The sequence below is a fragment of the Lissotriton helveticus genome, chromosome 4_1, assembly GCF_964261635.1.
Source record: "Lissotriton helveticus chromosome 4_1, aLisHel1.1, whole genome shotgun sequence".
NCBI classification, from domain to species: Eukaryota; Metazoa; Chordata; class Amphibia; order Caudata; family Salamandridae; genus Lissotriton; species Lissotriton helveticus.
Genome location: NC_136063.1, coordinates 347,916,147 through 347,930,928, shown reverse-complemented (window position 1 = coordinate 347,930,928; position 14,782 = coordinate 347,916,147). Strand labels below are relative to the sequence as shown.

The 14,782-nt window shown below is 43.8% G+C and overlaps 1 protein-coding gene across 1 annotated transcript in view; it reads right to left on the bottom strand.

Annotated features, from left to right (window-relative positions):
* Positions 1-14,782, bottom strand: part of CSMD3 (CUB and Sushi multiple domains 3) — a 3,006,114-nt gene that overhangs the window by 511,727 nt on the left and 2,479,605 nt on the right. Inside the window, exons 43-44 of the mRNA XM_078686868.1 lie at positions 10,635-10,823; positions 5,783-5,960 (exon numbers count right to left, since the gene is read on the bottom strand). Coding sequence (XP_078542994.1) covers positions 5,783-5,960; positions 10,635-10,823 — 367 coding nt within the window. The remainder of the gene's footprint in view (positions 1-5,782; positions 5,961-10,634; positions 10,824-14,782) is intronic.

Genomic DNA, 14,782 nt, shown 5'->3' with positions numbered 1-14,782 from the left:
TAGTTAATGCACATGGAAAGTACAGCCCCTCAGTCTATGCCGCAGTACAGTAATTAATGCATGTGGAACAGTTCAGCCTCTCAGTCTATGCTGCAGTAAAGTCATTAATGCACGTGGAACAGTACAGCTCCTCAGTCTATGCTGCAGTAAAATCATTAATGCACTTGGGACAGTACAGCCCCTCAGTCTATGCTGTAGTACAGTCATTAATGCACATGGGACAGTACAGCCCCTCAGTCTATGCTGTAGTACAGTCATTAAAGCACGTGAGACAGTACAGCCTCTCAGTCTATGCTGCAGTAAAATCATTAATGCACGTGAGAGAGTACAGCCCCTCAGTCTATGCTGTAGTACAGTCATTAATGCACATGGGACAGTACAGCCCCTCAGTCTATGCTGTAGTACAGTCATTAAAGCACGTGGGACAGTACAGCCTCTCAGTCTATGCTGCAGTACAGTCATTAATGCATGTGGGACAGTACAGCCTCTCAGTCTATGCTGCAGTACAGTCATTAAAGCACGTGCGACAGTACAGCCTCTCAGTCTATGCTGCAGTACAGTCATTAAAGCACGTGCGACAGTACAGCCTCTCAGTCTATGCTGCAGTACAGTCATTAAAGCATGTGGGACAGTACAGCCCCTCAGTCTATGCTGCAGTACAGTCATTAAAGCACGTGCGACAGTACAGCCTCTCAGTCTATGCTGCAGTACAGTCATTAAAGCATGTGGGACAGTACAGCCCCTCAGTCTATGCTGCAGTACAGTCATTAAAGCACGTGCGACAGTACAGCCTCTCAGTCTATGCTGCAGTACAGTCATTAAAGCACGTGGGACAGTACAGCCTCTCAGTCTATGCTGCAGTACAGTCATTAATGCATGTGGGACAGTACAGCCCCTCAGTCTATGCTGCAGTAAAATCATTAATGCACTTGGGACAGTACAGCCCCTCAGTCTATGCTGTAGTACAGTCATTAATGCACATGGGACAGTACAGCCCCTCAGTCTATGCTGTAGTACAGTCATTAAAGCACGTGAGACAGTACAGCCTCTCAGTCTATGCTGCAGTACAGTCATCACTGCATGTGGGACAGTACAGCCCCTCAGTCTATGCTGCAGTAAAATCATTAATGCACGTGAGAGAGTACAGCCCCTCAGTCTATGCTGTAGTACAGTCATTAATGCACATGGGACAGTACAGCCCCTCAGTCTATGCTGTAGTACAGTCATTAAAGCACGTGGGACAGTACAGCCCCTCAGTCTATGCTGTAGTACAGTCATTAAAGCACGTGGGACAGTACAGCCTCTCAGTCTATGCTGCAGTACAGTCATTAATGCGCAGGGGACAGTACTGCCCCACAGTCTATGCTGCAGTACAGTCATTATTGCACGTGGGGCAGTACAGCCCCTCAGTCTATGCTGCAGTACAGTCATTAATGCACGTGGGACAGTACAGCCTCTCAGTCTATGCTGCAGTAAAGTCATTAATACTCGTGCGACAGTCCAGCGGCTCATTCAGCCCGTGTTACAATACAGTAATTGATGCATGTGCAATAGTGCAGCCTCAGTCTGCCCTACAGTACAGTAATGCTTAAGCAACAATACAGCCTCTCTTTCAGTTTGTGCTACAGTACAGTAATAATGCACCTGGGACAGTACAGCCTCTCAGCATATGCTGCAATACAGTCATTAATGCACGTGGGACAGTACAGCCTCTCAGTCTATGCTGCAGTACAGTCATTAATGCGCATGGGACAGTACAGCCCCACAGTCTATGTGTACAGTCATTAATACACATGGGGCAGTACAGCCCCTCAGTCTATGCTGCAGTACAGTAATTAATGCATGTGAGACAGTACAGCCTCTCAGTCTATGCTGCAGTACAGTAATTAATGCACGTGAGACAGTACAGCGCCTCAGTCTATGCTGCAGTACAGTAATCAATGCACGTGAGACAGTACAGCTCCTCAGTCTATGCTGCAGTACAGTAATTAATGCACGTGGGACAGTACAACCTCTCAGTGTATGCTGAACTACAGTAATTAATGCACATGGGGCAGTACAACCTCTCAGTCTATGCTGCAGTACAGTAATTAATGCACGTGAGACAGTACAGCTCCTCAGTCTATGCTGCAGTACAGTAATTAATGCACGTGGGACAGTACAACCTCTCAGTGTATGCTGCAGTACAGTAATTAATGCACGTGAGACAGTACACCCTCTAGGTCTATACTATAGTACAGTAATTAATGCACGTGGGACAGTACAGCCCATCAGTCTATGCTGCAGTACAGTAATTAATGCACGTGGGACAGTATATCCTCTCAGTCTATGATGCAGTACAGTAATTAATGCACGTGAGACAGTACAGCTCCTCAGGCTTTGCCGCAGAACAGTCATTTTGCGCACGTGGGACAGTACAACCTCTCAATCTATGCTGCAGTACAGTAATTAATGCACGTGGGACAGCACAGCCCATCAGTCTATGCTGCAGTACAGTAATTAATGCACGTGGGACAGTACAGCCTCTCAGTCTATGCTGCAGTACAGTCATTAAAGCACGTGCGACAGTACAGCCTCTCAGTCTATGCTGCAGTACAGTCATTAAAGCACGTGGGACAGTACAGCCTCTCAGTCTATGCTGCAGTACAGTCATTAATGCATGTGGGACAGTACAGCCCCTCAGTCTATGCTGCAGTAAAATCATTAATGCACTTGGGACAGTACAGCCCCTCAGTCTATGCTGTAGTACAGTCATTAATGCACATGGGACAGTACAGCCCCTCAGTCTATGCTGTAGTACAGTCATTAAAGCACGTGAGACAGTACAGCCTCTCAGTCTATGCTGCAGTACAGTCATCACTGCATGTGGGACAGTACAGCCCCTCAGTCTATGCTGCAGTAAAATCATTAATGCACGTGAGAGAGTACAGCCCCTCAGTCTATGCTGTAGTACAGTCATTAATGCACATGGGACAGTACAGCCCCTCAGTCTATGCTGTAGTACAGTCATTAAAGCACGTGGGACAGTACAGCCCCTCAGTCTATGCTGTAGTACAGTCATTAAAGCACGTGGGACAGTACAGCCTCTCAGTCTATGCTGCAGTACAGTCATTAATGCGCAGGGGACAGTACTGCCCCACAGTCTATGCTGCAGTACAGTCATTATTGCACGTGGGGCAGTACAGCCCCTCAGTCTATGCTGCAGTACAGTCATTAATGCACGTGGGACAGTACAGCCTCTCAGTCTATGCTGCAGTAAAGTCATTAATACTCGTGCGACAGTCCAGCGGCTCATTCAGCCCGTGTTACAATACAGTAATTGATGCATGTGCAATAGTGCAGCCTCAGTCTGCCCTACAGTACAGTAATGCTTAAGCAACAATACAGCCTCTCTTTCAGTTTGTGCTACAGTACAGTAATAATGCACCTGGGACAGTACAGCCTCTCAGCATATGCTGCAATACAGTCATTAATGCACGTGGGACAGTACAGCCTCTCAGTCTATGCTGCAGTACAGTCATTAATGCGCATGGGACAGTACAGCCCCACAGTCTATGTGTACAGTCATTAATACACATGGGGCAGTACAGCCCCTCAGTCTATGCTGCAGTACAGTAATTAATGCATGTGAGACAGTACAGCCTCTCAGTCTATGCTGCAGTACAGTAATTAATGCACGTGAGACAGTACAGCTCCTCAGTCTATGCTGCAGTACAGTAATTAATGCACGTGGGACAGTACAACCTCTCAGTGTATGCTGAACTACAGTAATTAATGCACATGGGGCAGTACAACCTCTCAGTCTATGCTGCAGTACAGTAATTAATGCACGTGAGACAGTACAGCTCCTCAGTCTATGCTGCAGTACAGTAATTAATGCACGTGGGACAGTACAACCTCTCAGTGTATGCTGCAGTACAGTAATTAATGCACGTGAGACAGTACACCCTCTAGGTCTATACTATAGTACAGTAATTAATGCACGTGGGACAGTACAGCCCATCAGTCTATGCTGCAGTACAGTAATTAATGCACGTGGGACAGTATATCCTCTCAGTCTATGATGCAGTACAGTAATTAATGCACGTGAGACAGTACAGCTCCTCAGGCTTTGCCGCAGAACAGTCATTTTGCGCACGTGGGACAGTACAACCTCTCAATCTATGCTGCAGTACAGTAATTAATGCACGTGGGACAGCACAGCCCATCAGTCTATGCTGCAGTACAGTAATTAATGCACGTGGGACAGTACAGCCCATCAGTCTATGCTGCAGTACAGTAATTAATGCACGTGGGACAGTACAACCTCTCAATCTATGCTGCAGTACAGTAATTAATGCACGTGAGACAGTACAGCTCCTCAGGCTTTGCCGCAGAACAGTCATTTTGCGCACGTGGGACAGTACAACCTCTCAATCTATGCTGCAGTACAGTAATTAATGCACGTGGGACAGCACAGCCCATCAGTCTATGCTGCAGTACAGTAATTAATGCACGTGGGACAGTACAGCCTCTCAGTCTATGCTGCAGTACAGTAATTAATGCACGTGGGACAGCACAGCCCATCAGTCTATGCTGCAGTACAGTAATTAATGCACGTGGGACAGTACAGCCCATCAGTCTATGCTGCAGTACAGTAATTAATGCACGTGGGACAGTACAACCTCTCAGTGTATGCTGCACTACAGTAATTAATGCACGTGGGACAGTACACCCTCTCAGTCAATACTGCAGTACAGTCATTAATACACGTGGGACAGTACAGCCCCTCTGTCTATGTGTACAGTAATTAATGCACGTGGGACAGTACATCCTCTTAGTCTATACTGCAGTACAGTAATTAATGCACGTGGGACAGTACATCCTCTCAGTCTATACTGCAGTACAGTCATTAATGCACATGGGGCAGTACAGCCCCTCAGTCTATGCTGTTAATGCACGTGAGACAGTACAACTCCTCAGTCTATGCTGCAGTACAGTAATTAATGCACGTGGGACAGTACAACCTCTCAGTCTATGCTGCAGTACAGTAATTAATGCACGTGGGACAGTACAACCTCTCAGTGTATGCTGCACTACAGTAATTAATGCACGTGGAACAGTACAGCTCCTCAGTCTATGCTGCAGTACAGTAATGAATGCATGTGGGGCAGTACAACCTCTCAGTCTATGCTGCAGTACAGTAATTAATGCCCGTGGGACAGAACAGCCCACCAGTCTATGCTGCAGTACAGTAATTAATACATGTGGGACAGTATAGCCTCTCAGTCTATGCTGCAGTTCAGTAATTAATGCACGTGGGACAGTATAGCCTCTCAGTCTATGCTGCAGTACAGTAATTAATGCACGTGAGACAGCACAGCCCACCAGTCTATGCTGCAGTTCAGTAATTAATGCACGTGGGACAGTATAGCCTCTCAGTCTATGCTACAGTACAGTAATTAATGCACGTGAGACAGTACAGCTCCTCAGGCTGTGCTGCAGAACAGTCATTTTGCGCACGTGGGACAGTATAGCCTCTCAGTCTATGCTACAGTACAGTAATTAATGCACGTGAGACAGTACAGCTCCTCAGGCTGTGCTGCAGAACAGTCATTTTGCGCACGTGGGACAGTACCACATCTCTTTCAGTCTGTCTTGCTGAAGCACATGCACTGAATTGTGTACAATGAGCTGAAAGAAATCCATAATAGAGACAGCTGATAAATTTAAAAGTCCTTCTTCCACCTCTCTTTGGATTTTTATTTCACTAGCTGCTCCATACATCAACAGAGGTACTTACCATACAGTAATAAAGTCATATATCGGTTCAGTTTGAAGGACAGTAAAATTGATATAGATCCCGTTCCCTGGTGGGACTCGCACAAGCCAGAGGCAGTCTTGAAAATTCGGGTACTCATCAGGATAACCAGGAGAGTAAATGGTACCATTCATCGCAGTTATATTTCCTCCACAGAGAGCTGCAAAAAGGAATATCAAGCTGTAATTCTAAAACAGGATATTTCAATTGTCTATCTTTTTTGTTTATAAATTAGTTTATTAATATTCCAGCCCTCTTTTTTCTATTAATAGCTGAAATTGACAAAGGGTGAATTCTCTTTACATCAATATATTTTTTTCTCTGCACCTGATAACACATAAATTACTATAAAAATTGCTACCTGCTTCATAGCATGATTGATGCAGTCAAGAAGCAACCCTGCCAATAAGGGATTCGTTTGTTGAAGAATACATTTTGTCTCCACTCAATTTCAAGCAATGTTCCTACAAGCTTGTTTTGGTAATCGGTGAATCAATGCAATGCAGATTTGGATGTGAAACTCATCCTAGACAAGCACAGATCCTTCTAGATGTTTGAATTATGAGTGAAGAACGCAAGAGAAATAGATCACCAACATATTCTACTTGAAGTAATAATGTGCGTGAACGATGCTAGGCCCTTCATGAATGTGACTCTGACCTTGACTTTCAGTACTGGACCTTTTCTCTGGAAAGGGCAGGTTATCAAAATCCATTGCTAATATAAATATGCAACTTTCAATAGTAACATTTATTTGCTATATCATGAGATTTCTAAAATGTATTTTCTGTTTTATGGCACACTTACTGTTCGCTTTTCATTAAGATGTTAGTTCATAATTGACAGAAATAATTTGCAAACATTTAATCATCACTACAATGTTTACTACTATGTAGAAGTCAATATGCAACAAGGGTCCATGTCCTGTTAGTGAAAGCCATAAACCTGCATCTCATCTGAGAATTATTCTACTCTCAAGAAGAGTTAGAATGACTTGCGTAGCCTGTAAGAAATCTAGAGGCCAAGGTGTTGGGTGGTGTTCTAGTGCTGTTGTCAAAATGCGTTATGTAGTGCTAGTAGAGCACACTATTGTCTTTTACGTTCTAGGTGCTGAGAATACCGTGGAACCATACAATGAAACATTGAATTTAATCACTCATTTAAAACTTTGAAAAATTAACAAGGGCTGGCAGCTTCCATCCATGTCAAAGGAAGCTATGTCGAAATTCTCCAACATTCGCTTATAAATAAAGAGACACTACTGCATTCCCACCAAACCCATCTTTAAAAGAAAAATACAAGAAAGCTAATATAATTTCCCATAATCTATTTCAACATGAAGCCATCTCCAGATTTTCTAGGACCGATCTCCAGAGGAAGTGACATATCTGTAATTCACATTATTCATTTCCACAGGATGTGGCATCACTGGTTCCCCACCAAAACATCTTTTCAAGAAGAAGCCAGGTAAACAGACTTCATTTTCCAAACATCCATCACAACAGGTAGCCATATTTTCCTGCATCCATAGCTACAGAAAGTGACATCCCCCCATTTTCCAGCATAAGTCCATACAGGAAGTGACATCGCTGGTTTCCATATGCTTCCTTTTTCCTCCCTTACTGTAGCCAACTTTTCAAGGTGTCCCATCTACTGTATGCCCTCAGCCACATCTGTCTGTACCTTCTAGTAAATTAACTTCAGCATGTGCCACATTTCACACAATGTTTACACTTAGACCCAGACTACACAAACAAATTTGCCTTCATTCACATATCTAATGCCCCAATGTGCAAACTCACGCACCAATTTGCACATCTTGCAAAACTAACCTTGTTTATATACTGCTCATTAGAACAATCAGCCCTCCCACAATACACTGATTTGAAGCTCATAAATGCACACTGTACAGTTACACATGCTCCAGACTTCGCTGCAATAGTGCGATGCACCCTTCATCACTGAAACCTAGTTCACATCTTTCGCAAAACACACCCTGGATGTCCTCATGCCAAATGGGGACTGACTTGCAGTCATATCAGGACATGCTGGCCCTGCACTTTAGCAATCTTACAACACTGAAGTCTTTTGAGCTCCTTTCCTTCTGTGCTACTTCCCTCTGTCAACCTCCAAAAGAGCTTCCTTCCATCTAATCTACAGACCACTAAAGCCAAACAAGCATATCTTCTAAGGAATCTTAGACATCCTATCTCTGCCTCCATTCAACATACCAACCCCACGTTCGTAGGACACTTATACCTTTCGGGCAACTCCATAACAAAATACATGAAGGAGGCATTTGACTCATTTTGCAACAAACTGGAAATAAAACAACTCATCAATGACCCAACCCACTCCAAAGGCAACCCACTGCACCTTATCCTATCAATGTCCCTTAATATCTACTGCCAGATACCCATAGCGTTGGTTGGGCTGGCCACTTCACCATTGTATATATTGCACCTCAGCATCAAGGACAATCAAAAAGAGGAACAATAATCTTCTGATCCATTGAAGATTTCTATCTGGAAAATCTCCAGAGCACTTCCAGTTCACCAGAGATGCCAGGATGATCATAATCACATACCTACTTCAGTCAACAAATGCAACACCAGCAACCTACCCTTCACTGAGAAGACTGACCTATTCAAACCTAACATTATTATTACATCTACAACCCCTACACTTTCAGCCAGTCCCCAACACTGCACCATCGAATAAACCAACACCAAATCAGTCTCACACATCTAAAATATCCTGAACTTAAAGGCTCTGTAAGCCAAGGAAAATTCCCAGACACCCTAAAGACAGGTCAGTTCCTTTTGCTGCTAAAAAACAATTTCTGGACCCAGAGAACCACTACAACTTCTGGTCTGCCCACGTGCCCACCTTCAACTCATCGGGACAATCATCAAGAAATCAGTTACCACCAGCCACAGGGGCACAATCAAGCTTCAGACCACACTGCAGTACTGATAAAGACAAATCGTTGAGAACTACACACTCCTCATTGACAAGAACAATCCCTGCCCTTGTGGTCCTGCTTGATATCTCTGCAGCTTTTGAATTAGTCGACCATTTAGCTCTGATCAACACCCGGAAAACACACATGGTATTTTCAGGCACTATCTCGAAATGGTACACATTCTACATCACCAGCCAGTGCCAACTTCTCCAAGTAGGTTCCACAAGATCACTGATACTTCCAGTGTCCTGCTGTGTACCCCAGGAATCCATCCTTTCTTTCCTCATCTTTATCTGCTTCATGGCACCTCTCCAATTCCTTTTTTCAGACAGTAGCATCAAGCTCGATCAATAAGCAGATAATACCCAATTCCACAAAAAATGTCATTACCCAACGGCATAGAGACTCAAAATATTGACTAAAATTCATTTAATCTTGGATGTAAAACTAAATTCTCAAACATTAACCCCACAAAGACTGAATCCCTCCTGTTTGCCATCATCACAAAACAATCCCAGATTAAAGTTTGGATTAAAAAAAAAAACAGGTCTCACCCCTCAATTTACATACCATGTCAAATCTTCCTCAGCACAAATCTTTGATTTAAGCAACATACAGCAAGGAAGAGCAAGATATCTTGGTTCTAATGCTCCTTGATGCAGAAGGTGAAGCAGAACTCATGGAAGAAGACTCCATAACAGGGCTTGCATTTAAAATGTGTGAACACCCACCAACATGGCTGTATATTACATTAACAAAAAAACACTTTCACCTTTCCACCGTGGAAATAGTTGGAAATGTTCTCAAGTCAATGGCTGGCAAAACTCCACTTCCAATGTTGAAAGGGGGAATAGATCACCAGGAGATATGTTGGCGAGCTAGTATTAGGGATTTCTCCATGCGGATTTTTTTTTTTTACAGTGAAAAACAAATGTGTGTTTGCACATGGGATGTTGCTCCCCCTGTGAAGAGTCATCTGCTGTGGAGAATTCGGCACAGCGGGAATAGTACCCACTTGGGAATCTTACATGACCTTCCCATAAACACACATGGAATGCAACTTGCACAGCTTTCCATGATTATTCCTGGGAATGGTTTGTGAATTGCAGGAGTCATGAATCTACACTTGTGCACAGGTATAGATAGACCTGCAAATGTAGATTGATCATTTTCTTAGTCAATCAGGTCCAATAACGTCCTAAAAGAGAAACAAATCTGCACAGACCCTCAACTTCTAAAAAGATGGCATGGCAGGGAGATACCGTGTAATCTTCCTAAGGCTCCTGGTGCTGAATTGGTTAAGGTTATCACCATATACCCTATCTCCTTCTGAATGGTAGAAACATTAGAGAAAAAGGGACAACAGTCCTGATAGCAAGACAGTAGTAAATCATCAGCCCTGAAAGTACTCATACAAAAGGGTGCATTTTTACTCCTTTTTGGTAGCAGTGGCCTAGAAACCTGTGGCAAACCCAAGTTTCTAGATTCACTATAGACATACAATTCTGGAATAGTAAATACATTTGTGACTGCCAGGTATCCCACAGTGGAAACACGACTGCGTAAATGGAGTCATATTGGGATGATGTCTTATCTTTATGGCTAACGAAGGGTTTGTGAACTAGACCCAAACTCACAAGTTTATCGCTGATGAAAATCCCTTTCTTGTGGTTCTCTACTTCTTAATAGTCTGCAGTTTTGGCATGCAATTACACAGATGTAAATACATTTGCCACTGATAAGTATCCTTTTGGGGTGACCCAGTGCCTGAACATCGAGTTCTCAATCAGGCCCAATGTGTGACAAGACATCTAACAAACGCCAATTTAATTAAATATGAGTAACATTAAGATTACGTTGTTCACCTACCGTCACATCTGGGCAGTGGATGGTTCCAATTCCGGCTAACCCCATGTAAGCAAGTGAGAGCCGAGTCTCCGATCAGAGAATATCCAGGAAAACATTCGAAAGAAACAGTCTGTCCTACAGTAAAGTCACTGCCAATCACAAAACCATTCCGAAATGGCCGGGGGTCGGGGCAACTTTGAAGCTGATAAGCTAAAATAAAATGAGAAGTCAAAAGAGATATGCTTATTTAGTATAATGTAATTACAATCACAAGATTTACTACAATCATATTCTGAAAATAATGGATTTCTTCAAATTAGTGAGCAGTTTGATATGCAGAACAAGGACGGTGTATTGTTGTGCAACAGGCAGGCAGGCAAAGTTGGAAGATTTCAGCCTATGGGTCAGCTAGCAGTATTGTCAATCTCATCTTCGGGATTTTGAATACAAGGCATTCTTTAAGGGCCCCTGGTTGAACCACCTTTGTATTGTATTACTCAATGTCTGCAAACTCAAGCCCCACGATGCCATACAATAGTGCAAATACTAAAGGTTGAGAAAGATGTGAGGTAAAGAGAAATAAAGTTATCTTTCTCAGGGGGCCCGCTTTGCCCACGCATTAAAACGTCTCTTTGAAGTAGTCCCAATTTTGCACTGACTGCTAGTTATAGTAAGAAAACAGGCTGCTTTCGTTAATAATCCACGAACCTTTTAACCAGGGAGCTGGATGTGAAGACTGGCTACATGCAGACTGTGTACTGTGGCCATCAGACTGGCCTGCGGTGAATGCGGGCGGGAGGCCCGGTAGATCAGTGGAGATCTGGTTTGTGATGGTAGTAGGGCTCACAGTGGATCAACATCAGAAGCAGACTAATCCCACCCCCCTCTTTGTCCTTAGTGGCGCCTGCCAGCAGTGGTGATCTACACTCTTTGCATAGTTCATATCATTTGAAAACACATGCTTAGTTTCTAGTCTTTGAATTTCTAAACTTCCAACACCCATGCTGATAAGGCCCTTCTTTTCTGAGCAAAATGACATTTATTAAGGAAGGAAGGATGTTGAACACTTCTATATGGAAGTGACTCTGTTTTAACAGAAAAAGCCATATATTTAAAATTACCAAAACTGAGGCGTACTTAAAAACATTTTATTAAAATTACCAACACTGAGTCCTACTAAAAGATATTGCCTCAAAATGAAACTATGCTTTGCTTTAACAGAGATGCGGGCTTCAATCAGGATCCCTCATGGAAAGGAGTGATGAACTCTTTTTACCATGCAGAAACACAAAATCAGTGAAGCGTGCTGCTGCAATTTGTTTTTAATGGTTAGGCTTCTAATTAACATCGACAAAAGGTCAACAATAGCATTAACGTATTACTCAATGGTGCAGACAGCTTCCTTGCTTATTCTTTTTAAAGCCATCTTTAGTTGCCTGCTGGCCTCTTGCATTAAAAAATCATAATAAAATTAATATCATTTGGTTTAGGGCCTGATTTAGATCCTGGTGGACAGGTCACTCTATCACAACGATGGGATATCCCGTCCGCCAAAATATAAATCCCATTATATCCTACAGTATTTTTATTTCAGTGAAGGAGATATCCATCCACGGAGTAACACCTCCTCCAAGAGCTAAATAAGGCCCTTAGTCTTGGTTAGGCATTTGTCTGCTGAAGTGGCAATTTGGTTTTTGTTCAACCCTCAGAACATCAAGCGTTGGATGGGGGATGTGTCAACCCCTTTGTGAGTCATTAGGTTATTAATTGAGGGTTGGTGACCAAGGGAGTAGGCATAAAATGTAAATATTGTCCACTTTGAATCACATCTCTAATGGCAGCCAAGCAAGTAGAGCAAGTCATCATTACCCTCCACATAAGAGCTCTCTTGTTACTTCCATACAAGCATTTATCCATTCATCCTTTCATCCTTCCTTGCACCAGATGACATCCACCATTTCATATTACATTCTGTCATCTATTCATTCTTTCATTCATATTTCAGTCTTTCACTATTCTGTCCCTGTCATCCATATTCAAACCTATCCATCAAACCCATCCTTCCTTTCACTCATTCATTCATTCATCCTTTCACTCATCTGTTCAGCCATTCACCCTCTCATTCATCATCCATCCATCCATTCATCTACTCTCCCTTTCACTTATGCATCCATCCTTTCACCTATCCATCCTCCCTTTTACTCATCTACTCACCCTTTCACTCATCCAACCATTCCTTCACTCATCCTTATATCCATCAATTCATGCATCCATCTTTCCCGTCATCCATCTATCCCTCAACCCTTCCACCCATCCATGTATCTTTTCACTCACTCATCTGTCCATCTTTTCACTCACTTAACCATACTTTTACGCGTCTATCAGTCTTAAAAAGCAACAAAATGTACCTGAACTCATCCCTCTGGTAGCTATTTCAGAGAGCATACTGGCTTAAGTTAGGGCAATGTGCAACTCCAATAAAAAAAAAAAATTGTAAATGGAAAAAAATAAAATGACCACACATGTGAAAAATCCAATCCTCCGTGGAACCGGACATTTGAGTTTTCAAAGTTTAAACTGAAAATAATACCAAAAAGCATTAAGCACCTACCGCAGTCAATGGGTTACAGTATACTGAGACCTAAGCACCATTTGGAGCCGACCAGGATGGAGCGCGGGTCAGATACAGAACCAAGTATCACCAGATCGGAGTTTCTATCTTGACACTTAGTCTCAAAAATGAAAGTCAGATACCTGATGGACGCAGTCCTGATGAAGCTATTGGTTTTAGTGGGAAAAGGTGATCAGAACAGGTGAAATTCAAATTTTGTGCCCACTTTTTCAGAGCTCAGAATGCTTCAGAGGGGTAAGGCTACAGACAATAACTGATTAGGGCTTCAGAAGGCATGATACCTTCTTTACGAGGTCCCACTGAACTGGATTTGCTGCTGCGGAGAAGCTCTAAGGGGAAAAACCTGAACATTCAGACCAGCAGGAACACATCTTGGGAGTATCGGCTTGACAGGTTTGTCCCAGTCCTCCATTCGTCTTGAATTTGAAACATTTTCTTATTCGAGGTTTTTAGGGATGACAGGAGAAGTCCTGTCAGACACAACCAGGGATCCAGGACTCAGGAGCAGCAATTGGGGTTCCGGACTCATTCCAAGAAAGGCCAATCACAGGGTCCAGAACAGGTCCAGTTGGAACTGGTCAGCTGGGCAGTTGCAGAAAAGACCTCTTGTAGCTTGTTGTGTCACTGCAGTTTAAATAGGAAATCAGCCTTATGAACTTTGCAGTCCACTTCTTTGCCTTGAGTACACAAAGGAGCAGGTCCAGTCCTTCAGACCTCCTCTCAGGTCCCTGACCGCAGGTTAAGTCCTCTTATGATCTTACTCAAGTGGAGCTGGGGTTGGAGAGTTCCTTCATGATGTTGAAGAGCTCTTTGCTGTTGTGTGCGTTGTTGTCCATGCATTCCTTGAAGGAGGTCCTTTTGGCGGTATGGATGAGTTGGTGGTGCCTACGGAATGGCGCTCTTGTGGGCTGCGTAGTTGTCTGGTGTCTGTTTGTGGTGCCACTTCTTAGCAAGTCTTTGGCAGGTCTGCTTGGAGTCCTGGAGGTTGGCGGTAAACCAGATGGCTTTTCTGTTGGTGTGTCTGTTTGAGGGTTTCTTGATCGGGCGAGAGTGTTGGTGCAGTCGTCGATCCATTGCCTGAGGTTGCGTGCGGCGGTGTCGGAGTAGGCGGAGTCTGTTGGTGGGTTTCAGGTGAGGGTGATGGTTAGCTGGTCTTCAGTGACTTTGTTCCAGCTGCGGTAGGGGGTCTGTTGTGGGTGGTGGTGCATGGTGGGTTTCTCGAAGGTGAAATTGATGCATCGGTGGTCGGTCCAGTGGAGTACGGTGGTGTGGCTGAAGGTGAAGAGGTTGATGATGGAAAAGATGGGGGTCAAGCGTATGTCTGGCGGAGTGGGTGGGAGTTGTGATGAGCTGTTTGAGTCTGAGGTTGTCGAGCAGAGTGGTGGAGTTGCTGTCATTGGCGTTCTCGAGGTGGAAGTTCAGATCACCGAGGAGGATGTAGTCCATGGATGCAAGGGCATGTGTGCTGACTAAGTCGTCGATGGGGTCACTGAACTGTGTCCGGGGTCAGGGGGGTCTGTAGTTGAGGGTTCCTCTG